At 44.1% G+C, this 24,680-nt stretch overlaps 1 protein-coding gene across 1 annotated transcript; it reads right to left on the bottom strand.

Moving 5' to 3' along the window:
- Positions 1 to 2,489: 2,489 nt before the first annotated feature.
- On the bottom strand, positions 2,490 to 6,352 carry SFRP2 (secreted frizzled related protein 2). The gene is made up of 3 exons (XM_050338643.1): positions 5,692 to 6,352; positions 4,965 to 5,045; positions 2,490 to 3,546 (listed from the first exon to the last, which is right to left on the bottom strand). Exons 1-3 carry the CDS (start codon positions 6,182 to 6,184, stop codon positions 3,242 to 3,244), a joined length of 879 nt encoding a protein of 292 aa, XP_050194600.1. The 5' UTR covers positions 6,185 to 6,352; the 3' UTR covers positions 2,490 to 3,241.
- Positions 6,353 to 24,680: the final 18,328 nt, after the last annotated feature.

Raw genomic sequence — 24,680 nt, 5'->3', positions numbered from 1 at the left:
ACTGGCTGCCTAACAATGTTAATTAGAAAAAGACAAAAAGACAAAAAGTGTCTGAAAAATGCAACAGTGGGTTGCCTTTTTTCATCAATTGCAAAAAAAATTTGTTAGGAGTGAGCCATACCATATCAGGTAATAAAGGTACTCTGCAGTACATGTGGCACAATTATGAGAAGTAAGAATCTCTGATAATTTTTGTTATGTTTGGCTCAGTATTTTTCTGGCACAGTCAAATTTTTTCTTTTTCTTTCTTTTTTTTTTTTTTTTTTTTTTTGAACAAGTAAGAATAACAGTAAAAATGTATGTGTTTACTTCTTTGCCAATATCTGAGAGATGAAGTTTCTTCAGGCTGCGACTTTAAAATCCTAATTTTCGTTTGAATAGTTTGCAATGTCTGGCTTTTACACCTTTAGAAACAGTGTAACAAACACTGACACTCCTCTTCTTGCTGAGGTGGATATGACCCATCTTTTAACACAATACTGTTAGAACAAGGTAATGGAACTTTGGGTAAAGGTTACTCTTGACATTTGCCTAAATCCTGCTTATCTGAAAGGTAATCCTCTCTCTGCCAATTCACCCTGAGGGTGGATAGTCACAGTGATTCAGTCAAGGGCCACATGCAGAAAGTTTTATCAGCAGGGGTGTGCTCTATGGCAGGATGCTCTTCATCCAGGACGCTGATTATATTAGTTAAATTAAATGTTTGCCAGTCTAATTTGTTCTTCTTCTCCTGAATTTGTCCTGACAGGAACAGGATTTTGCTGGTGTAACAGTGTTTATTTTGTGATAGAGGAAAGGGAATGTGGTTTGTTTGGTGGTTTTCTTTTTTTTTTTTTTTTTTTTTTTTTTTAAGAAAGGGCAATATTGGTCATAGGTAATATGTCTTCATAGATCTAGTAATTTGGTAAAAATCGGTTATGTAGTCTTGGCCTTAACGTGACCCCACAGTCAGTAACTTGTGACCTGTCTATCCTCATCAGCATCAGTACTGCTGCCTTCTAGGACAGCCCAATTAAGATAATTTTATGTTGCTGTAGCATGACTTAGTATCTGTAAGGCAGGCTGTGTGGAGCAGTCCTGGCTGTTAGGTTTTGGTCCCCAGAGACTGCACTGCATCAACTGCCTCTTCAAAGTGCTTTCCTGCACTAGGCATACACACTTTTTTTCTTCAGGTTCATCATCAGCCAGCTCCTCTTCATTTGTGAGCTTGTTCCCTCTAAATCCAAGGCTGTCCAGGCACAGGTATTACATTATATGATAAGCAGAATGGGTGGGAGCGATAAGACTTCCGAGTGCTAACGGCTCTGTAAGGCAATGGATATAGTGCTGGTATTAATGTAACTACACCACAGCATGAAAAGACTCAAATCAGTTTCCTGGTAAGTCAGGTTCATTCAGAAGAAAAGTTTTAATGACATTTCAGCAAGGTATTGGCTTTTAAATACGGATACTGCTCCACAAAGTAGTTAAGAGCCAGTTTGAAATGGGTCTTTTTGTTTGGTGGTTTGCTACTTTTTTAATTTTTTTTTTTTAAATTCTTATACTTTTGAGGACATTTGTGAGGACTGTTTTTTCTTGCTTAGCCAGCATCTTACCACTGTATTGTTTGTATCAGGTGTAGTGAGTGCACAAAGACTATGGGAGAGGCCAAATGATTAATTTTATCTTTTTATCCTGATGAGGAAAAAATAACAAATTTATGAAAACAATGTGATTTTTTCACTTTAAAGAAAAATCTAGTGTTGACATTGTATTCTGTATGTGAACAATTAACATAAAATATTGTCCTTGGGAATATGGGACTGCTCATCCTGTCAGTGAAGCTAAGAAGAATATTCTATGTGTAACAGCACTGGGAAGCAAGATTGTTTTTCAGGATAAGTACAATAAAATTCAGGTAATACTCTTCATCAGAAAAGATTTTTAAGAAAAATGCTGAAAAACATTTGTTTAGTTCCATTATTAGGTAGGTTTTATTTTCTTTCTCAGTAAGAATAGTGAGTGTACATACACACAAAAAACCCCCTTGCTCTACCATTATTCTGAATTGCAAGTTGCAAGCAACATTTTTCTGTCTGCTTTTACACTCCTTAAAATGTCTTTTTCAAGAAATGGAAAAATGGATTTGATTTTTAAGAAAGTGGTCCTGTTGCAATTCCACATCAGCAGAGTCCTCTGAGAAGATGAGATGAAAACGCAGGCGGTCGAACAAAGGAGCCACAGAAAAGAAGCCTCATCTCAAAGAGCTCAACAGACACATATTAAAATGAATGGACTGAACCTCAGTCCTGTGTCTCAGGGGTTCCTCTTTGGGAAATGAGGTCCACTATGTTTATTCTGATTGCAGCACTAGAGGCTTCCTTGTGGTTTTCCACCAATCACTGCAATTGGAATGCCAAATTCTACTTTGCTATGTCAAAGCCCAGTTGGACAGCTTTCTCCCAGGTCTCCAGAAATGGATTAAAGTGAATACAGACAGAGACAATGAATAAACTGTGATGTAAAGTTTATATACAAGAATATAACATTCATCTGGAGTATTTACAAGGTTAATTAAAGCAATATTTTACAACTCTTTCAGGTTAACCACTAGGTATATTACAGTTAGGCTACAGATGGTTTAATTTGCAAAATAATAATAAAAAAGTTGCATTCAGATCAACCAGCTCCAAAACTTGTTCTTTTTTTTCTGAGAGAGAGGGCTCAGACTTGTGGAAAATAAAATGTGAGAATGGTTAATATACTCTTACGGGTGCCTATGTATTGCATGCAAGAGTCGTAATGTGACCTTTATAGCATTAATATAGATGGCAAGCCATTTCACCTCAGTGAAAGAGTGGCACCCACCGTGACAGGCCAGTCGCACACGTGGCTGTCTTTCTCTGCATCTCCTACTTTTGCACAACAAACATGCACATATACAGAGAAGCCGCAATATAAATGAACCAGCATTACCAAAATGAAGAGGGGGGAAGACCTCAGAACAACCATAAAACCCCCAAGCTTTAAGCGAGAGACTGTAACACTTCCCAAAAATAGTCCTTTTTTTTTTAATTATTTTTATTATTATTACATTTTAACTTATGTACAAAAACGGAGGGATCCTCCCCTCTCGGAGAGCGGTCACTGTGCCTTGTGCCCACGGCATCTTGAGGCTCAGAGGAGCCAAAGCAGGAAGGTGCGGGGGGCCCAGAGAGTTTGGGACAGAGGCGGCTGCTGGTGACAGCCAGAGGTGAAGCCACTAACACTGTAGTTTGCGGATGCTGCGGGAGAACCGCTTGAAAGCCCGCTGCCCTTTCTGCCACCGCTTCAGCGAGGTGATCACGAGTTCCCCAGCTTGCTTCTGCCCCATCACCAAGTAGGGGACGTTGATGTCGTTCATCTCATCGCAGGTACACTGGAGGCCACCTTTGAGCCAGAGCACTATCTTCCTCAGATCCCTTTCTGTCAGCCCATTCAGCTTGTAGATGGTTTTGCTCTTTGTTTCGGGGGTGATCTTGGTATCCCCATTGATGTAGGCAATCTCCTTCACTTTTATCTTCAAGGCTAATAGAGCGAGGGGAGGGGGAAGTGGGGAGAGAGAGAGAGATTGAGAGGGTTTTTTCCCATTAGTGAACATAAAGAGGACCTGGGGAGGGAGGTGCTCTATTGCTAATTAAACTGTCAGGGCTGACAGAAGAGGCAGCAGGTGGCTCCATTTCTAAAGCCACAAAGGGCATGCAAGTCATTTCAGTTTGAATCAGCCTTAGGGTTGAGGTTTTTTGGTTTTCTTTTCTCCTCTTTCCCCTCCCCCTCTTTTCCCTTCCTTTCTAAATTAATATTTTCTCCAGCTTTTCTCGTGTTTGCAACAGGGAGAGAGCAGGTTTGCTACATTAAGCAGAGCACCAATTTTTTTCTGGAAGAGGACAGCCTTCCCGAAAGTAGCGTTTAAGGGGAGGTGGGGAGGCAAGTACCTAGAGCAAGAAACCTGATCTCTACTGCAGCTCAAAACTTCTACACTTAATTTATTAGGCTGGAGAGGATTTTAGGCAAACCTGTAAGGAAATGATATTTCACATGCATTGTTTTTTTGAAAGAATAGATCCCATGGAGGGCAAATTGGTCCAACAGCTGCATTCGATTTGGTAAAATAACTAGGAGGGGGATACAGGGCTCTGTAAGACTCTGTGGGGCATGTTTAGCTTTAGGAGGATTTATCTGAGTGCAATTTGCCAGGCCAAAGCTATTGGTTGTTTTAGTAATTATGTCCCACAATCATGGTTTCAGGGTTCGGGTGGTTGTGGTTTTTTTGTTTGTTTGGCTTTTTTTTTTTTTAAAAAAAAAAAGGTTTTTGAATTGCTGTAGATACTTATACTACAAATCTGTTTCCAGGTATAAACATTGACCTATTGTAAAAGGATTCCCCTCCTCATTCCCTTTCGCTTTTGAAATGCTAATGTGTGGATAATGTGTCCTTCAGTTGTCTGTGTCCAAGGAGCTTTCTTGTCCTCTTCTAACCCCAGATCTTCCCATTAAGTTTATATCCCCAATTGTCTGTGCATTACCTTCTCTGTCAAATGATATATAGAGCTTCATTCTTAATCTGCGCAGAGAGTCTTTCTTATGACACATTGAGATTGGTCATGCAGCTCTGTCTCAAATGTCTAAATGAAGCTTTGCTCCACTTCTCCCCAGGCAACAGTCTGCATGAAAGTTTTTTTTTTCCTTTTTCATTTTACTTTCTATTGGGCTTGCCAGCAACATCCACATCCACATAAAAGAGCACTACTTCAAAACAGTAAACAGAAAAGAACAATAAAAAGGGCTACTTTTAATTCCAAGGTGGAATTTTGTGTTTCATGAATTTTGTGTTTCAGGTCAAAGCCCCGCCTTTATTCAGGCACATCTTTCACTAGCTCCATTGGGAATTGTACCTGATCCTCGACTTTCAAGTTTCAACCGAGAGGAACTCTGCTTCCACTTACCAAAGTCGTTTTTGCAGAGGTTTTCCACGATGTCATTATCATCTTCATTTTTGTTTTTGCAGGCATCACAGACCTTGGGTGCTGGAAATGCAAGCAACAGTCCCCGTCAGGCTCGGGGAGAAAGGAACAGCAGGTGGCGTTGGGACCCCTTTGGGAAACGTCGGTTTTCCATCCCTTCACCCCAGACACTGCTCCTTCTCCCCCAGCTCCAGAGCTGCCCGAGTACTTTGAGGCGGCTTTACCTTGCTGCAGACCCGCTACCGGGGTCCGGGTCTGTTTTCAAGGTCACACCTCCACCAAAAGTTTTTGTTTTAACGGGGAAATGAGTAAGAGAGGGGGTTGGGCCGGGGAGGCGAGTACACGACACAGAAGCACCCCAGCTCCCCGCTTCAGCGACGAAACATGCACAAGGAGATCTGATCCCCTGGGAGCCACGCGGCTCCAGTTCTGGGTCCCAGACCTTTTATTTGGGGAATGGAGACGGGTGCGGGACAGTGCCATTTCCCCGACGGTGCTAACGGTTTCCCCGGTCCCCTCGGGAAAACCTCCCTGAGCCTGTCCTGCGTCCACCTCCCGGTCCCCCCGTCCCAGAGCACCGGGGCGTGCTGTAACGCAAGTAAAACGCCTTCGTTCCCCTACGGGAAGCCGTGGAGGGACCCCGCTGTCGGGCCGGCTCATCGGGGACAGATGCTGCCGAACAGGGGGAGGCCCGGCGGCTTCTTCTTACCTTCCCTGGTGACGGGGAGAATGTGGTCGCTGCTGGCCAGCGGGATGCACAGGTCGTTGTCCTTGGGGAAGCGGCTGCAGTCCAGCATGTCGGGCCAGGGGAAGCCGAAGGCGGACATCACCGGGGCGCACCTCTCCTTCACCTCCTCGCAGAGCGAGTGGCAGGGCTGAATGATCTCGTCCAGGTCGTCGATGCAGACGGGGGCAAAGAGGGAGCAGAGGAACTTCCTGGTGTCGGGGTGGCACTGCTTCTGCACCAGCGGGATCCAGGTGGAGGCCTGCTCCAGCACCTCCTGCACCGTCTCATGCCCCAGGAGGTTGGGTAGCCGCATGCTCTGGTACTCGATGCCCCGGCACAGCAGCATCGGGGCGGGGATGGGCTTGCAGTTGGAGCGCTTGTAGGAGAAGTCGGGCTCCCCGAAGGGGAAGATGCCGGCGGCCGAGCCCATGCAGTGGGACGCCAGCAGGAGCAAGGCGCAGAGGCGGCGCTGCATTTTGGGGAGCGGAGAAGGTGGCGGGGGGGGCTGGCGAAAGGCTCGGGGGCCGGGGTGGCGGGGCGGGCGGCGCGACGCTGCCCTCAGCCGCAGGCAGCGTCCCCCAGCCCGGGCTCCTGCTGCCAGGCGGGGACGGAGGGTCTGAGCGAGGTGCTGGGGCAAACGGGAGTTTTCTGGATTTTTTTGTATGCAAATGGCAGGGGGAGCGGGAGCTGGGAGGAGCCTGGTGACAGCCATCCAGAAAGGATTGGTCACTACTTTCTCGGTCTGCTTTTGCTCAGGGGGATTGTCTTTTGGCAGGAAATCCTTGCAAGGAACGTTACCGTGCGAGCATGGGGAAGGAGGGAAAGATCCCGGCGAACAAAGAAGCCCGAGGAGCTGCTGGGCCAGGCAGGGGGCGCGGGGCCGCCCCCAGGCCGCGGGTAGCTGGAGGTGAGCTTTGCCGCTGGCCCAGCTACTGCGGAGCGGCGGGACCCCCGCTCTCCCGTGCCCCCCACGACCACGTCTGGCGCTCTCACTGCCAGCGGACGGGCGATGTGGCCGGGCCAGTTTCCAGACAGGGGGCGAGGCTGGCTGCTCCCTCAGCCCCCGGGGGGTGTCTGGCACCTCCGCCCCCTCTTTGCGATGCTGGCAGGGCTCGGCCCTGCCGCATGCATCAACTGGGGACTGCGGGCGCTCCCGATCCCCCTCCGGCTCGACAGCGCCCAGCCCGGGAGGCTGCCCAGCGGGCCCTTCTGCCCCCCTCCAGCCTGTCCTGCCCCTGGCTCTCCCCTGCGAGGAGCGAGGGCCTGCAGCGGACCCCGGCAGTACAGCCCTTGGATGGCCTCCGACTGCCAATGGGGGTTTTCCCTGGGTGGGAGCATCCAAGTCCTTCTGGAATACTGTCACCTGGCACGTTTTTCTGGAGCTAAAAGCGTGGGCCTGGCTCTGCACAGCATAGGCACATCACTTTCCCTTCACTCCTGTCTTCACCTAGAAACTCCCGTAAAGAATTGTGTTAGTGTTGATTTACCACCAAGGAGAAGACAACAGGCAAGGCACTGGGATCACAATGCGGCTTCAGTGTGCTTTGGATAATTCTTGGATTTTTAGTAATATTATTTATGGGATTATTATTGAAAAGAGTAGGCCTGTGTAGTATCATTTTGTGGTAAACCACATTCATTAATCAGCTACTGAATACTTCTCCTTCTAGAGATGTTTTATGGGAAGCTAGCCTTAGCCATGATGACTTCTGTAAATTGCAGGATCCCTGTATGTCCCTTTTCCAGACTGGGCTTCCCAGAGATGTGAGTCACTGCTTGTGGCATAGGAAAGAGATGAGACCTGAAGCATTCCCACCAGGAAGTCATGGGGTTGCCATGCTGGAGTGGCTGCAGTGCTGCCCCAGGCAGGCTGTTTTCACATGCTGAAGCCAGTACCAGCACTTTCAGAGATCCTTTTCAGTGGGCCAAACTGATGAATGTAATCACCTTGTAGGCCAGTTTTTATCTTAAAGTTGTTTGATACCTGGAAAATAAATGTCCTTAATATCTAGTATTACTTGTGGAAGGGCTTAGAAGTAGTTTATTTCTTACAGAGCCACATAACCTTGCCATTTATTGTCTGTGTTCAGGTCATACTTTAAATAGTACATGTGTAATCTCTTCGCCTCAGTTGCCTTCCATGGTACTCAGCCCCACTGATGACGTAGTGCCCATTTTAACCCTGTTTTGCCAAGTCCTAAGGATTGCCGGAGGCTGTAGCCTTTGCCACTTGCTGGAAATGTCCCTTCCGGCTCCCAGTGTTGGTTCCACCAGCCTCTGTCCCAAAACTTCTCTTCATTGGAAGGAAATCTACCAACAGGTTTGCTCTTACCCTCAATGGCTGGGCTATTCACCAAGTCTTTATAAAATGGACAACTTTGTGGTTTGTTTTTCTCTCTCCTTTTTTCGCTGCTTGTTGTTTTTTGGAGTCATTGATAAGCCTTCAGGTGGATCTCAGCATGATCAGAAAACAATTTGCCTGCTCCATAAATTCCCTGTATGCTACTTTCTTCCACAGATCCAGCCAGCTAGGCTATATGGAAGCAAAAACCCAAATCTGAGCAGACTGTTTAGACTAGAGATAATAACCATTCTCTGTGGTGGAGGATGACACATTTCCGACAGAAACTTGCTCATTTTTTTCACCAGAACTTGTTTGTTTCCAGCCCACAGGAAATAAGCAGGAAAACCACACTTTTTTTTTTTTCCTGGATTAAGCTTTGATTTTAAATGAGGTTTTATTGAGACCTTACTATTTCCATTTTTAATCGCTCCTGGTGAACTCATTTACTATAAACTTGAAATGATCCGAGATCATGTGAACAAAACCGAATCCTACAGACCCGAGCAATCATTGATGCTCTGGTTCTGATCCCTTGCAGGTAAAAGCGCCGGAGCGTGGGGCTGCCAGCTAGGGCACGGCGTTCCCAGCCTGCGGACCCCAATGCTGTTGGCGGTCGCTGCAGGTCAGCAGGGCCCGTTCGCCATCGTAGGGCGCTCTGCAGGGACCGGTTCCCGAGGCCAGGAAACCTGCGCCCTTCCCAGGGTCCGGATGATGCTCGCCCTGCTGGCCCGGCCGCGCTCCGCCTGCAGCGTGGGTTGGGAGGGTGGGGCTGGCGCTGGACGGCGGGGGTGTGTTTCGTTCTGACCCGCGTGCTGTTGCCCTCCTTGGCTGCCGGGCACACGTCGGGGCCGGGGATGGGATGTGCACGGGCCGGGAGCGCTCCCGGGGGTTCGGGCGGGGGTGTCCCGCAACACGCGCTCGGGCCAATAAACATCCATTGTCTCACGCTTAAATGGGAACGAAACTAACGAGCTGGTTCCTCCCCTCTTCACCCCTGAGAGTTTAACTCAGCGGGTGGGGCCCCGCCTCTTTAGCGTAGGCGCGGTGCCGCCAGGTAAGGGCGCTGAGATCCACCTCCCGGGAAAGGCGGACGGGAGGAGGGTTTGGCCACCCTCCCGGATAAAGGGCTGGGAGACCTGGTCCGACCTGGCAGGAGCCAAGGACGATGACACTCCTAAAATGCAACGTTTTAAGGTATATTTTTTAATATATTAAGGTGTATTTTTATTATTTTAAAGGGAGGATAGGCTTTTGAGCACCTGTAAATTCAACAAGTGCCATGGATAGTTAAGCTACTTTAAAGCCTTGAAAGTAACATAAGCATTTAAGCCACTTTAGACGCTTAAATCTATATAAGCTGTTAAAATGCACTAATCCTCGAGTGCTTAAATCACCTTAAATCTTGGGAGTTAGATGAGAGAATGAACTGCCTGGAAAGAAAGACCCCCAGCTCCAGTGCCCCCTATTCCCCAACCTTAGTAAATGTTACCTGATGGATGGTGGTGAAAATGAATGAACTGTGGGGAAAATGACTGCACTCCTTGGTGCTTGCAGGCAGTTGAGTGAAGTGTTTCATTCTAAGGAGTGTGCCTGCTCTGTGCCATCTGAGTTAAAGCCGTGGTGCTGCTCCCCTTTGTTTTCTAGCCTTGATATGAACTCAGAACTTCTATACCTTTTTCTGACCAGTCCTGGAAGCTGAGAAGTGGAAAAAGGAAAATGTATTGACACTTGCCTGTCTGCTAAAGAGCAGGCAGACACTTGCTTCAACAGAGGCAGAAATAAAGTGTATGAATTTGTCAATCTGTTGCATATTTTTCTATATCTGCTGCCTTGAGATCACTTAGTCCCTTATCTGGCTATGTACTGTATGTGGGAGCCTCTTTGCTTCCCTGCCTTGACCCCATGAGATGTTTTGGTGATGTGATGAGCTTTGAGGCAAAAACTGCCATCACTGATGGCTTCTTCCAGCCTGAGCCCCGTATTCCTCTCACACTGACCTTCAGGCATCATCATCCTTTTCAGTTGCAGAATCATTAGCATGAAATAACTGTGGCTGGAGATAACCTGCAGAGACCATCTAGCTCATGCTCCAAGTTCTGACTTTAGGTGGCTTGCAGCCTGACACATCTGAGACCTCCCTGGGATGCCTGCATACTTGCCTGGGAACTGGGAGGCTCAGTTCAAGGCTGTGTCTCAACCTTTCTCCTCTTTCTGCAGAAAATGCTGAGCTTTCAGCTCCTGGGTAGCCCACAGGTTGGATTCCCACTGTGGAAGATGGTAAGACCAGGATGGATTATTTGCCACTGTGAGAGCAAGGATTTGCAGAGGGAGCCATGGACTCATGGAGGGCAGCCAAGCCTTACCCAGCACAAAGCTGCCACCTTTCCCAAGCAGCTAGGTGCTGCTTTCACCCCTGAAGGGAGTCCAGCCCCACTGACATTTACTGGTGGGAGTAGCCAGTCCAAGCACATAAGGGAGATCCTGACCTCAGGGGCTCTCTAAGAAAGAGAGCAAAAATTTGGAGCTTGAGGGATTACCCTTTGGTTATTAACATTGTAGAGGAATGAAAAATCTATGGCTTTTTAGCTCGTTCCCTTCAGCTCAAAAAATGGCAGTGATGAGGATGAAATTGGCTTTCTCACCATGATGAAAACATCTGAAGACAATGTCTGCTTACCTTTAAAAATGGTCTCCAACGTCACAGTACAAAAATATTACTACTATTTGAATCTCACAATTGCTTTTTATAGGAAAAAAATAGGATTGCATAGATTTTGGTATGAGGCAGTTCAGCAACAGATCCCTCACGATACTGCTTCAGTGGCTGATAAAGTGGAATTTAACATTTTCCAGATCTGGACTGGGCAGCAATCTTGTTTTCTGTTGCCACAACATTTAAAGTTATGTTGTCAAAACCTGCATGTACTGCAGGTATATCTTTCCACCATTACCCTCCTCCCCAACTCCACCACCCCCTTCTATTAAAGGAACCCTTAAAAAAAAAAAAAGTTATAATTTTTTTTATTTTCCATTTGGAATGCTCACTGACATTGCAGCAGCGAGCTTGCTCATGCGTTTTGGGTATTGGCTTATGCTCACAGAGTATTAAGAATATGCCCGAGCGGCACAGGGGGGAAATCGTCTTTGGGCTACGGCAGAAGAACCTCTTGGTGGCGCTTTTGCACACCGTGTCGTTTTTTCCATTGCCCAGTTACGGGGTATCGATCTTCCACTGTTCTGTGTTTTTGCTCGCTGCCCTTTTTCTCCAGAAAGTGTATCTGTAGACTGAAACTCCAGGCCATCTTTAACCAGGGTTTGATGTAATGAAAAGAAAAGATCAAGCTGGGGCTGATTACAAAACAAAACCGAGTCACATAGGGTTTGCTAGGTTTTTACTTTTATTATTTTAATTTTAGTGGTCCTTCCTTTAACAGTTTCCCTGAATTTGGTATCTTAAAATTTTCAGGTAATTTTTTCCAGTTTGGAGTGTTTTCTGTAGGAACACTATTCAGTATTATTCCAAACCACTGCTTTGTAGTGTTGCTTTGTACTTTCCATTTATATGATGTGGTAAATATAGGTGCTTAGATGATGTATTTTACATACACGCAAACACACGCATTTATATAAATCTAGACTTATTTGTATGCTAGTGCTCTAGCAAGTTACGATCCTTCAAATTTATCAGACATGTATCTATATCTGGCTTCAGTTTTTGTGCTGGTGAGCATTTTTGCTCATGCAGAATTTCTGTTTATAATTACCAGTTCCTTTATTATCTATCTAATCTAAGTACTGGGTGACAAAGGTAGCAGAGCCCATGCCCTAGAGGACTACAATTGTATGGTACCTGGCTTTCCTAGTGTATTTTATTTACAGAGCTATAATGTAATCAGTTTTTCCTTTCTTTTCCCCCAGCTGTTATTTTCAGCCTGGTAGTAGCTAGCAGTGTGTGAGAGAGGCAGGTATAGAAACTCACTTTCACAGCTAATTGCTACTTGCAGGGAAATGGTCAAATTTGCAGCTAGGTAGCTAGTCTAATGGCCTCAAGGTTTGGACACCTTTTACTTGTCGAGGGAAATTATTTTTGAATAATATTTTGTAGTAAAACACCTTTAAAAAGTAAAATCAAGAGAACCTATTGCCCAAAGCTATGGTATTTAAAATATTATTAGGCCTGATTTAAAATAGAGCAATGAAACAATGATGTCAGATTGATCTAATCAACCAATTACTCTCTGTATTGGATTGGAGTTAAATTACAAAGTGATTTAAATAATCAAACTCGTAGTCACATAATCAGTAATTAAACTATATTTGCAGACTCTAGAGTTAGTATTTTGAAATATTAAAGAATATCCAGAAATTTGAAGTAGCTGACCTAGAAGCAGTTTGTGTAACATGGCTTATGATGTGTTGGTATTACATCTGCAAAGTTCAGAAATAACTGAAAAAGGCAAGCAACTTTTTCTTAACATATATTCAACAAGGAATATATTCAAACTTACATTATAAACCTGGTCTTCCTCTCCACATGTATTTTTACTTTCTCAGTACTTGCAAATGCATACTTGTAATATAGGCTGAGGGAAGTTTTAGAACCATCCAGTACATTTGTTTCTTATTTTGGTGGGGTTTCATACTTTTGATTATTAATTTGTTTCTGTAAATGTCAGTATTTTCAATATTCTCAGCTCTGTGTTGACTGTGTGACTAATTCATCTCAGCCTCCCTCCACCCAAGTAGTTTGTTGATGCTTGGTCTTCTGGACCAGTTGAAACTGTTAGTTTTGAGGGAAGTGAGTGTCTTGCAACCCATGTTCCCAACTGATATGTATCTGGCTTTACTGATCCCCTGCAGGGAAAACTTCGTGTTTGGAGAAGAGTTGAGAATGTATTTCTCTAGTTTACTTGTGTAATATTGTTTCCCTTAAAGGTTTCACAACAATCAAGGTTTGCTTAGTCCCTGGAAGTAAAGTTATAGCAGAAAGTATGTTAGGGTCAATTTAGAATTAATATTTACATCTGTGAGTAAATATTGTTTTGACTAGTTCTATAAACATTGAAAACAGAGGTGCTATGGTTTACAGACGTGCATCCTTTGCTACTTAATGTATAGAGCTACACATTTGAGGCTTGAAAGCGTTCGCGATGGAAGAGATGAACAAAGCTGAAACCAATTTGCGTTATCTTAATTTTGTTTGGCATAAGTTATGTTGAAAAGGATGCTTGAAATAATAGATGAAACCCTTAAGAATGGTAATACTAGGCCAGTTCAGTTTACATGGGTGTGCTGTCACCTGAGTTTTGTTGGGTTTTGCCTTTCTTTCACTAAAGGTGATTTGCCCCTGTGGACACTGAGACTTCATCTGGTGCTGAGCTGCACAAACTGCCTAGGTGTGCCCTTCATAAGAGCAGCTAATATGGGGCTGGGGTCGTTAGCCAGTTTGAGAGTTAGAGCTTCTTATGTGGTCAAGCATATAAACAGCTGCCATTCTCTCCTCCCAGTCTCAAGTGTTTGTAATTTTGACACCTTATATATACATGGCAGTTTTCTGACAGAAGTCACTTGCTGGTTGGGAGAGCCACAAATCCACGGAGAGTGTTCCTACGGCATCAGCTTTCCCCACCCCAGGGAAAGACTGAGCATGTGATGTCCTGCTGATGCTGAAGGTGTCCTGCATAGTCCTGACAGAGAGCTTGAAGGCACAATCTACCACCCCCCAAGTGCACAGCCCCTCCTCATTAATTCCGCTGATGGGGTCAGTGACCTCGCCCTGCCACTGTATCATCTAATCAACCATCTTAACAGGATGTTTCTCTTCTGTCAGTTCAAAAAAGACTTCCTGACAGTTCCCAGGGAACCTTGTGCCTTCCCATGTGATTCCTGCCTCCCCACATGCTTTGGGATTCCTCCCTCTGCTTTGTGTCACTGGCCACAGTCAGGTTATGGCGCTGTTAACCTCCCCCTTTTGCTGTAGAAATATCACCTTCCAGCTGTGGCTACTAAAATCCAGAGTGCTGTTGGTAGAATGGAAAAAACGAGAAGGGAACTTCAGCGGAATTTGGGCCGTAGTGAGGGGTGGTATCGGTTCATGTCCTCCTTGGCTCCTGTGCTTGCACTGAGGATTATCTGATTGTGGTTGGCCTGAGATGTAATTAGCCTGCTAAATGATAGGCGAGATGGAAGGAATGTGTGACATTTGTGTATTTGCGTCTGTAACTCCAATTTCCACATGAAGATGTGCCGACCTCTGCCCAGATCAGAGGACTGAAGCATAGTTCTACGTGGACAACAGGGAAGATTATAAATCACATAGAAAATTGCTTCCATTCTTTGGTCAGACACCAGTCTGCATCTCTGTAGAGGACATTTGCCCTGAGATTTTGAAAGGGCCTTTTACACTGGATCGGCGTTGCCTGGTGTAGTTGTACTGGTTATTTTAATATCTTCCTTGCTCATGCTCTCGGTTGGACTGGCAAGACTGAAGGGAATCTGAGTAGCACTTCTGACAGCAAAGGGAAAATATTTGTGCTTTACAGAGTAATCCCATTGGATATATTCATCTGTGCTTTTAAGGTGTTTTGAAAACAAATTTCCCCCCTTTGCTATCTACAGGAATTCTGGACACACCTAAACTTGCTCCTGCTCACTGAAATCCAGAGCAACTCTGCAGCACATGTTTCATTAAGGGGAAGGTAGGGAACAGGTTAACAACTGCCTCCCTCCCCACCCACCCCCCCAAAAAAACCTAGTAGAAATAAATATGTATTATGGTGTTCAAAGCATTCTTTTTTTTCCCCCCCCTTGAAGTATTTCTTAGACCAATTATGTGAGAAAATCATTATATGTGAGGATTTTGTAATAGCCAAGTGAATTAGCTGTTTGCAGACCTGCTCCCCTCTGTAAATGGGAACATGCCATATGACAGTGGGCCAGATTTTACTGTTCTAGGCATCACTGATATAGCTGTTTATTCTCTGAGCCTGGAAGAGATCCAGCAGGATTTAGTTTTATGAGGTTTAATGTAAAGGTGTTGTATTTCATGAGATGAAATCATAACACAGTGGGTTTGCAAGAATTCTGAAAGATTATTTTTTCAGAGTGTTGGCAAGCACAATTCTCCTGTGAATTACGTGTCTAAAAGAGAAATATAGATCTTCTTTCATTGGGTTGAAATGATAACTAATCCTTAATCCTTCCTAGATGGCCTGTGTCATTAATGCTGGCTGTGCATTTAGAATGTGTACAGGTAACAACTTTAATTCTGTTAATGCTATGCAGTGTGCAGCTGTGCTACAGCCATAGGGGCTAGCCACATATTTGAAATGCCTGCTGTTATTTTTGGGATATAACTCTGAATTTTGGTTGGTTTTTTTCTGGACCTCTTGATTTTGTGAAGAGAGAGAAGCATCTGGCATTTCCAACCTATTTATAGTTGTAGAAGATCTATCAGCATTATTAACTGTATCTGCAATATGTCCGTGAATACTTACCTTAGGCTTGAGCAGATTTTCCTTTGGCTATTTCATTGTGGATAATGATGACTGTTGAGTAGTTTCTTGAGGTTTCTCTTCAGATGTTGCCTCATATATTAAGCAGATGAGATTGCACTTATTTATTCAGGTCGGTTCTCAGCTACTTTTCTCTGCTTTACAGCAATGTGTGCATATGCTCCCTGTTTACCTTATCTTGTTCTGGGAAAGCAGAGGGGTAGCTCTATGAAAGACGCACAGGGCTGGGAAAAAAAATTACTTCTATTTTCAGCTTTGCTTAATTCAGTGTGGTTTTGAACAAATTGTTGCACTACTCTGTATATGTTTTGTTATCTAGTAAAGGGGGTTTTGACATTATTAGGGTCAATCCACTAATAACCAAGGCCCCACCACTGAGCTCTGAAACTTACTTTATTATTTAGCTCAGCATACAGGGAAGCTCAGCCCCATCACCAGACTAAGCAAGGCTAAGGTTTGGCAGTACAAGTGTTCATAGATAAACCAAAACATCTTAGTTGTACCCTTATAGGACAATATGTTTTCTGCCTATGAAGGAGGCTGACACCTTGCTGCTTGCGGTCAATTATTTAAAAATATATTCTATTAAATATATATTATTTTTAAATACACTTAGATTTTTGTGTAGGAAGAACATATTTCATAAGGTGGGGACAAATTCTGACTACTTTGGCTCAATTTTTAGGAACTATTTTAGAAGCATTTATACCGTAATGTGTATTTGAACCTGAGTCACTCACTGGTAACACCATGCTGTTGATATTGCAGGTGGTGAAGAGAGGCAATATATCAGTTACTTCCTTGACCGTCTTTACTTGTTTGTTGATGCTTAAACTGGAGGTGATAGAAATATGTAGCTATGGGCTACTTTTTGGATTAGATTTGCTAAATCGAAAAAATGGCCTGACTTTTTATGGTGGCATTAACAAGTACAGCTTTATACCCATCTGTGGCTACCAAGTCAGGGTCGTTTCTTAGAAGTTATTCACTTCCTTAAATTGGCAGTTTATCATGGGTGATGCTGCTCAGTATTTACAAACATACTCTTTTGGAGGAGGGGATCTTATGCACCGCAGTATTCATGTGAGCTTAAGCACAAAATATCTTCAAGCTGAGCATCCATAAATGAAGCACTGCTTTTGCAGGCTGTGGTGGGTTGACCTTACCTGGATGCCAAGTTCTATCACTCCCCTTCCCAGCCGGACCGGGGAGAGAGTAAGATGGAAAACAACTTGTGGGTCCGGATAAGGCAGTTTATTGAAGCAGAAGCCAGGTGGAAGCTTGTGAGCACAAAAGCGAAGCGAAAGATTACCTGGTTTATTCTCTATTTCCCATCATCAGTGATGTCTGGCCACTCCTGAGAAGCAGGGCTCCAGCACACACAAGGGTTCCTCAGAAGGGAACCACTGGAGACAATGAATGTCTCCCTTCCTTGCCTTAGCTTTTATATCTGAGCTGACGTCATAGGGTATGGAATATCCCTTTGGTCAGTTTGGGTCAGCTGGCCTACCTGGGTCCCCTCCCAGGATCTTGCTTTCAATTAAGGAAGGAATGTTCACAGTGCTGGTGCTGTGCTCAGCAGTAGCCAGAACACTGGTGTGTTATCAACACCCTTTTAGCTACTGATGCAAAGCACAGCACTGTGAGGGCTGCTATGGGGAAATGAACTCCAGCTCAGCCAGACCTAGTACAAAGGTATAAGTCTGGATATCCCAAATCATGACTTACTATATATTGATTTCAGCCCAACATAGTCCTAAGTTTTGGGTATCCTTCATAAGTTGCTAGTCCTATAGATGGAATGACTGGAAGAAAAGAGGATGGACTTGACTACATGGAGAGAAGTTATTTCCTGACTTAGGTTTTATTTTGTTCATTTTTCTCTGAAGAAACATTGCATAGAAACACTTCTGGAAATGAAAACAAGCTACAAACTAGTATGAAGTCAATAATATTTTTAATTGTGACAGCTTGATCAGCAAGAAGGAGGTGAGGCTCTCAGACAGCTGGAAGGAGTCTCATATTTACAGACCCTGGTCCTCATGGCAGCCTTCAGCCACCCTAACATCTGCTGAGATGACAGCCCAGCAGAGCACACAAGCAATGCAGGAGGTTTCTGGAGGTGATTGATGGTAATATCATGAGTGGAAATGCTCTGCTGGACCTTATACTTCTAAAGAAGCAAGGACTTGTTGGGGGAGGCATGGGTCAGAGGCAGCTTTGGCTGTGGTGACTATGAGATGGTGGACTTCAGTCCCATAACCCTGAACTTCAGGAGAGAAAACTTGGTCCTCTTGGTAAGACACTTCCAAGTGTCTTACTTGGAAGAATCCCATGTGATATGAATAAAGAGAAGAGGGGTCCAGAAGATTTGGTAATTTTTTTTTCTAGCATCACCTCCTCCAAGTTCAAGAGCAGTCCATCCTGCTGAGCAGGAAACCAAGCAAAGGGAGCAGGAGGCCTGCACTAAGAACAAATTGCTTCTAACTGAACTCAAACGTAACAGGCAGCATACATGAGGGAAAAACAGGGACAGGTAACTCAGGGGGCACAAAGAGATGTTGTCCAAGCATGCAGGGATAGAGTTAGGAAGTCCAAAGCCCACCTTGAGTTGAATGTGATAAAGGACATGAAGAGTATTGGAAAGGGCTACTACAGGTACATTGGGAGCAAACAGGAGACAAGGGAAAATGTTTGCTGAATGGGGCAGAAGACTTGGTGACTAAGGACACGGAAATACCTGAGGTACTCAATGCCTTCCTCACCCAGGTCTTCACTGGGGTCAACTCTCTTTAACCTCTTTCATTAATGACCCGGTCACTGATACATAGCGCACTCTTGTCAAGTTTGAAAGAAGTTGTATCATCACCTCAGGTGACACAGAACTCAGGAGTGAGACAGACCAGGTGGTTTTGCTGCCTTTCAAAGGGACCTTGACAAGCTGGAAAAAATGGGCCATAATTATGTCATGTTCAGGAAAGCAAAATGCAAAGTGCTTCACCTAAGGACAAACAATGCTAGGCACCAGTGCATAATGCAGACTAAACATCTGGAAGACTCCTTGGGACCTGGCAAACACCAAGCTGACAATGAGCCAGCAATGCGTTGTTGTGGCAAGGAAAGCTAACAAGTACCTTGTTACCTGTACTGGGAGAGGTGTGGCCAGCAGGTGAAGGGAGGTGATCCTGCCCCTCTACTCAGCACTGGTGAGGCCACACCTGAAGTGCTGTGTCCAGTTCTGGGCTCCCCAGTGTGAGACAGAATGGACTTACCTGAGGGAGTCCAGTGAAGGGCCACAGAGATGATGAAATGACAGGAGCATGCCACCTATGAGGAAGGGTGGAGAGAACTGGGGCAGTTCAACCTGGAGAAAAGAAGGCATAGGGGAATCTCATCAATGTTTGCAAACTCCTGAAGGAAGGATGAAAGGAGGATGGAGCCAGGCTCTGCCCAGCGACAAAACCAGAGGCAGTGTACACAAACTGAAACACAGGAGGTGCTGCCTGAGAAAAATACAAAACTCTTTTAGTGTGAGGGCAATCAAGCACTGACAGTTTGCCCAGAGAGGTTGTGGAGGCTGCATCCTTGGTGATATTAAAAGCTTGGCTGGGCGTGGTCCCAGGCTTTAGCCCTGCTTGATCAGTGGGGTTGGATCAGGTGACCTCCGGAGGTCTCTTGCAACCTCAACCATTCTGTGAGAATGTGTTTTTAAAGCCACGAGGAATACGGCTGCATGGGGCAAATGGAGCCAGCAGTACTTCAGGAGAAACAGGTGGTAAGGAATCTAGAGTCACCATTCTTGAGCAGTATAATTTACTGTGGGTTTTGAGGTTTTGGAACATGGGCTCGTATTCTGCGAGCACATAAAACATAGCACTGAGCATCCCTTGGTAAAAATAAAACAATCAAGCTAAAAGCCTGCCTTTCTCGTAACAGCAACATGCCGAAACATGAAATGCTCTTTTCCTTGGAATTCCAATTTTCTCTGATTTATTTTGCCATTCTGTAATCAGAAATAGATGCTCCATCATAGTCTGACACAGGAGATGTATGAGCTGGAGTCAAGGAGGAATTCTGAGCTCTCAGAATAGAAAACATGCTGTAAATAATGCATTTTATTCAAGGCAAGAGAACTTGCAAATACTTCTAATTATATTTTATAGGGGAAAAGGAAAAGGTGATTTCTAGAAGGTAATCAATGTCAGAGCCATTATTTGTCTCTACTGGCCATTTAAAACAGCAACTTCTTGTTGTCTCTTGTTAGGTTTTTAAATTTTCCTAGGTTGGTATATGAGAAGATAATGAATGATGGAATTAAAATGAAAGGTGTCCAGTTTTCTTTGCTAATGGGCCTTGAGAGGAGAACATGACTCTAAAAATGCCATGATAGTACAATACTTTTCAGAAATTAGATTCCTATCACACAAAAAAATTTACTTTTAAAGTATGGAAAAATACTGCAGCTTCATCTGCTCTGGGGATGAAATATATAGGGCTTCAGAGAAGATGAAGCCTTCTGATTATTGTGCTGAATCCGGTCCTTACCTAAAAAATCTTCAGGCTATTTTTTCATACTGTGTGCTCCAGCCAAATCCCCCAGCTCCCTTGGGTAATGGCACCCTTTGGATACAATCTGACTTTCGTTAAGTGCTTTGCTGCAAGGAGCCCTTTTTTATTACACTGAATTGCTCAAGCTTTGCTGGAAATCCCAGGTTTTGTCTGTGCATATGCATGGATATACTTGCAATAATTCCTGTGTTTAACTGTTCCCCTGTGTGTGTGAACGTAAGTGTGTACTGCGCTGGGTGTACATATACAGTGTTTTGGTTCTGTGGGTGAGTGTGTATTCTGGTTGTGTGTGCACGCCTGTGCAGGCACATGACACACACGCACAGAGGAAAGGTTGAATTCAGAATTTGTTTTCTTCCTGTTTTACACAGCCACAGGGCACGCACTCTCATCTCCATCACAGAGCATCTTCAGAAGTCTTTCTCTTCTATTTTGCCGGGGGAGGGAAGGGGAAATGCACTTTAATTTTTATTGCAAACATGCACAGAGATATGTTCCTGTGCAGTGTAACCTGCTTTCCTACCAAGTGTCCTGCATCCCCTACTGTAATCCCAGGTCCTGGACTGCACATCACTTGTAGTCTCCCCTGCTGTCCCTCTGCCCAGGGAGGAAGATTCCATGTGTGGAGGTTCCATCAGCTGCTGATAGCTGTGGGAGCACTGCTTTGGGTTTCTGTCCCTTGCTTAGCTGCCAGTCTTCATACAGAAATGCAGTTTCTTGAGTTGCTACCCTTCTGTCAAATACAATTGGCCAGGGAAGATAAAAAAAATTAGGGATAGGAAGTGGAGACACTCTCTCTGATATTATGTAAGCCCCACCCCTTTCAGAAATGAGGGTAAAATCTAGGGGTTTGAGGTGGGAAGGTTAAGGGGCAGTTGGTGTGCTGGCATAGAAGGCATCACTACTGTATGAAATTTAGAAAAAATAATCACATTACTGTTTGCCTTTTTTATTTCTTTCCTTTTTGTTTTTCTCTTAAGATTTGTTTGCTTGTCCCAGCAATGATTCAAAGAAAATCAGAAGGTTAAATAAATGGCATATGTTTTCTCTTCTGTAATTCATCAACTTCTCTATTGCAAGAATGTCCCAGACTTTTGGATTCCATCTGTTCAGTTACAGTAAAACTAGGTTTCAGCCTCCTGTTGTTATAACAATTCTCTCTTCAGGAACATTAGGAGCTGGAGTGATTGATGAGATCTCAACTTACTATCCTCTTTAAGCCAAGGAAGAACATAGTGCTGGGATAATTGACCTATTGTTTCAGAACAACAGGTAGGAAGTCCAGCAGATAAAAGACGCCTTGCTTCTTACAGCAGTTCTTCTCTGGTGGATCTGCATTGATTTGGAGCAAAATTTATATGGGTATGGATGAGAATTCAAAATCAGGCGCCTTTGTTTTAACTGACAGGAAGGGGAGAAGTTGCTATAGACAGCTCCAACTCCTCAATTTTGGAAGTGTTATCTTGAATAGTTTCTGTGGAACAAGGGAGGAGGCCCACTGGAGAGGGACTTTTTCCCACAAGGTTTAATACAGAAATGTTTTTTGACTGTAATTGTGCAAGGCAAATGGGAGCAGATGCACTCAAGAAAATGTTTAATTCCTTTAGTGATAGTCACATCAGGCAAGAAGTGATCCAAACATTGTGTTCGAGTTTGACCTGTATAACAGGAGATGTTGAAGAGGCTGGAAGTCTCAGGTGATCGAGCCCCATCACTGAAAAGGGGCGTTACAACTCTGTAGAAAGTTTCTGGGATTTTTGTTGCATTTTGATAACCCTAAATTTGCATGGTGACACAGAGGCTGCAGGGTCATCATGCAGTCTGGGCAGCAACTATCACAGGAGACTTTTGGCTTCTGAATTCCCATATAATTTGAGGTGTGTGTTTTACAAATCACCATCTGGCATCACAAAGAGGTAATGGCAAGCAAAGTATATTCAGAAGATGCTATTTTCCCCAATCTATTCTCTAGTGGGGTGATACTAGCTATTACTCTACCATACCCTAAAATAAAGGATATCTAAATAAAGGGACCTAAAATAAAGTATTTTAGGCCTAATCTCAAGTTCTGTGTCATACTTACAGGGAGAAGTGGCCCTTCTGCATGTTCAGTTGTACTGGACATCCAAACTGGTACCAGAGCTTCACAGGAGCAGTATTGTGCCTTTCCAAAACTATTTGGTGTAGGTCACGTACCTCTGCAGACATTTTGGTAGAAGCAAAGGGGCTGCCTGTATTGATTTACTCACGGGGCTTGGAGAGAGCTGTGGGAGTCAGAGTGAACCTCCGCTCAGTAATTTTTTGGACTCTGCAGGGGAGTGTGAGTATCTGCCTGAAGGGAGAGGGAAAACCAGGGTTTTAAGGAAGATCACAATCTGACTTCTCTTCAATCTGTGAAACTAATGCACTTCTTATGCAGAGCACCTCTATCTGTGGGGTTTTCACTTCCCGTGAAGATGTCCGGAGTGTTTTCTTAACAGTACAGCCTGTGCAAAGTTCTGTTCATGAATTAAGTAATGTTCGAATTTTATATGAAAATTTGTGCAATTATCTCTCAGAGCTATGGGGGAGGCCAACACACCCATCTTTGATCAAATACACATGGTTTCATTTTCCACTCTTCTGCACATGCAAATTTGAATGCTTTTTAAATTGTACCATGTAGAGGTTGTTGTATGTGCCATGTTTTGATACATGAGATGACTACATGATCCAGTGTGAGCCATGAACCACTGAAAACTTATGCAATTTTTGGTTGAGAGACTAAGTGCAGTGACTTTGAAAGTACGGTACAGCTACATGAGTTTAGGTTTTAACTTCTAAAGTGTACTAATAGAAGAAATTAGTTCTTCTAAATATTCGAGAAAACATCTTTGACTAGAAGAAATTCTTGAAACCAATTTCCTCTTGCAAACCACACTGGTGATTCAGGCTGAAGAATGCTTTAAGCCTTTTGTCTGTAAGGTACATGTCTTATATAGGCTTCTGTTTTAATTTACTTCACTTGTATGCAGGTTTTTCAAACTAGTCACAGTGGTCTCTTATAAATCACAAGAAATAGTCTACCCTCAATACCCTTTCCAGTCCTACACAATGAGTCAAGGCTTGTCAGAGACCATTTTAGAAATCTTGAATAAATCTGACATTATGTTGAGACAGCTGTTAAATATATTTCTTTTTTTCCCCCCAGGTTTCCTTTCCCTCACTATGAACAATGCAATTGGTTTAGTACTATTTTTAGCCTGACTTTTCATTTCAGTCGTATGTATTTCTACCTTCCATGCACACTTAAGTTAATTTATTCTAACATGAAAAATACTGGGAAAGTCACTAACCCCCACAAAAAGTTTTTACAAGCTGGACTGGAGGCTGGCTGTTGCACATATACACTCCAGATGCCCAAGCCCACCATTAAAAGAGTAAAATCAGATTTCAGGGTGCAGACTAACTCTTATGCATGTCTTCTCTGAAAACAAATGTCTCTTCAAATCAAAATTCTCAGCAGATGTACCTAAACTAATCTTGTGTCTGAGGGCAGTTTGATTCAGTGTAGAAGGGAGAGTTTAAATGAGTCCTACTTGTTTAATAGACTTCTACTTAACAGAAGAAAATAGCAGCGGGTTTTTTTTAGTGTGTTTGTTTTTCCTAAGAAAGCTGATGGGAAAAATAGAAGCCTCCTCATGTTTGTCACTAATAACCCAGTCTTTCTGAAGTTGATGGGAGTGTTGGTGCTCCTCAATGACACCACAAGTGGATCACCGTTAGGCTGGCAATAATCTTCTTCTTCCCTTTTGCAAGTGTGCCTTTCTACTCCTGGTTTTCCTTCATAGGCTGGCCTGGAAGTGAGAATTTCAGACTGGTATGGTGGTGCACGTGGGTTGAGACACCTGCAGTCTGTCAGGGACTTTTTTCCCAGCTCTGAACCATTTGTGTTCTTCAAGAGCAATCAGGAAAGATGCTCTTCTGCCTGAGGGCAGAGATGCCAGCCACTGAGCTCAGGTAGCTGGGCAAAGACCCAAGTTCCCTAGTGATGTGGTGGTGTATCAGTATCATTAGTGATACTGATCAGTGTATCATTAGTGATGACTGGCAATGAATCAGGAATGGGGTAAATGGGGTGGGTCACGGTAACCTGTCTGTGCTGGTAGTTAAGTGTAGAGTAGGGTCTGCTTTCTGATTCTAAGTTAAGGAATAACATCCTAGCTTGCAACATAACTGGCTTGGAAAAAACATGGAGAACTGTAACTCTATTGTTGCCTTTCCAAAGGGGATTAAATAAGACAATAACTAATAAATAATATACAGAGCTTATGGGTCTGTCTTCAATCAGAGTTTAAAGAAAGAGGTCTGGGCTTTTTAAGTGCCTTCTCAAATGCGCAGCTTTCTGGAAATATTTCTTGCCAGAACATCCCTGGCATTGCAACAGACGGTACTTCCTCCCTGAGCAGTGGTGGCTGAGCCTGGAATGCTGGGGCAAATGAGGGAAATGATGGGGTGATGGTGACAAACTGGTGCTGCTGTGCCATCTCCATCACAGCTCTGTG

The sequence above is a fragment of the Myiozetetes cayanensis genome, unplaced genomic scaffold (assembly GCF_022539395.1).
Source record: "Myiozetetes cayanensis isolate MyiCay16 unplaced genomic scaffold, myiCay2020 scf7, whole genome shotgun sequence".
NCBI classification, from domain to species: Eukaryota; Metazoa; Chordata; class Aves; order Passeriformes; family Tyrannidae; genus Myiozetetes; species Myiozetetes cayanensis.
This window is presented reverse-complemented; position numbering and strand designations above follow the sequence as displayed.

What these genes read in the sequence shown, in the direction of transcription:
- SFRP2 (XM_050338643.1), bottom strand. Translation starts at nt 6,184, where the DNA reads ATGCAGCGCCGCCTCTGCGCCTTGCTCCTGCTGGCGTCCCACTGCATG. An exon ending in TCTCCCCGTCACCAGGGAAG is followed by an intron (nt 5,046 to 5,691) that starts GTAAGAAGAAGC and finishes TTGCATTTCCAG; the next exon opens with CACCCAAGGTCTGTGATGCC. An exon ending in CCTCTGCAAAAACGACTTTG is followed by an intron (nt 3,547 to 4,964) that starts GTAAGTGGAAGC and finishes TCGCTCTATTAG; the next exon opens with CCTTGAAGATAAAAGTGAAG.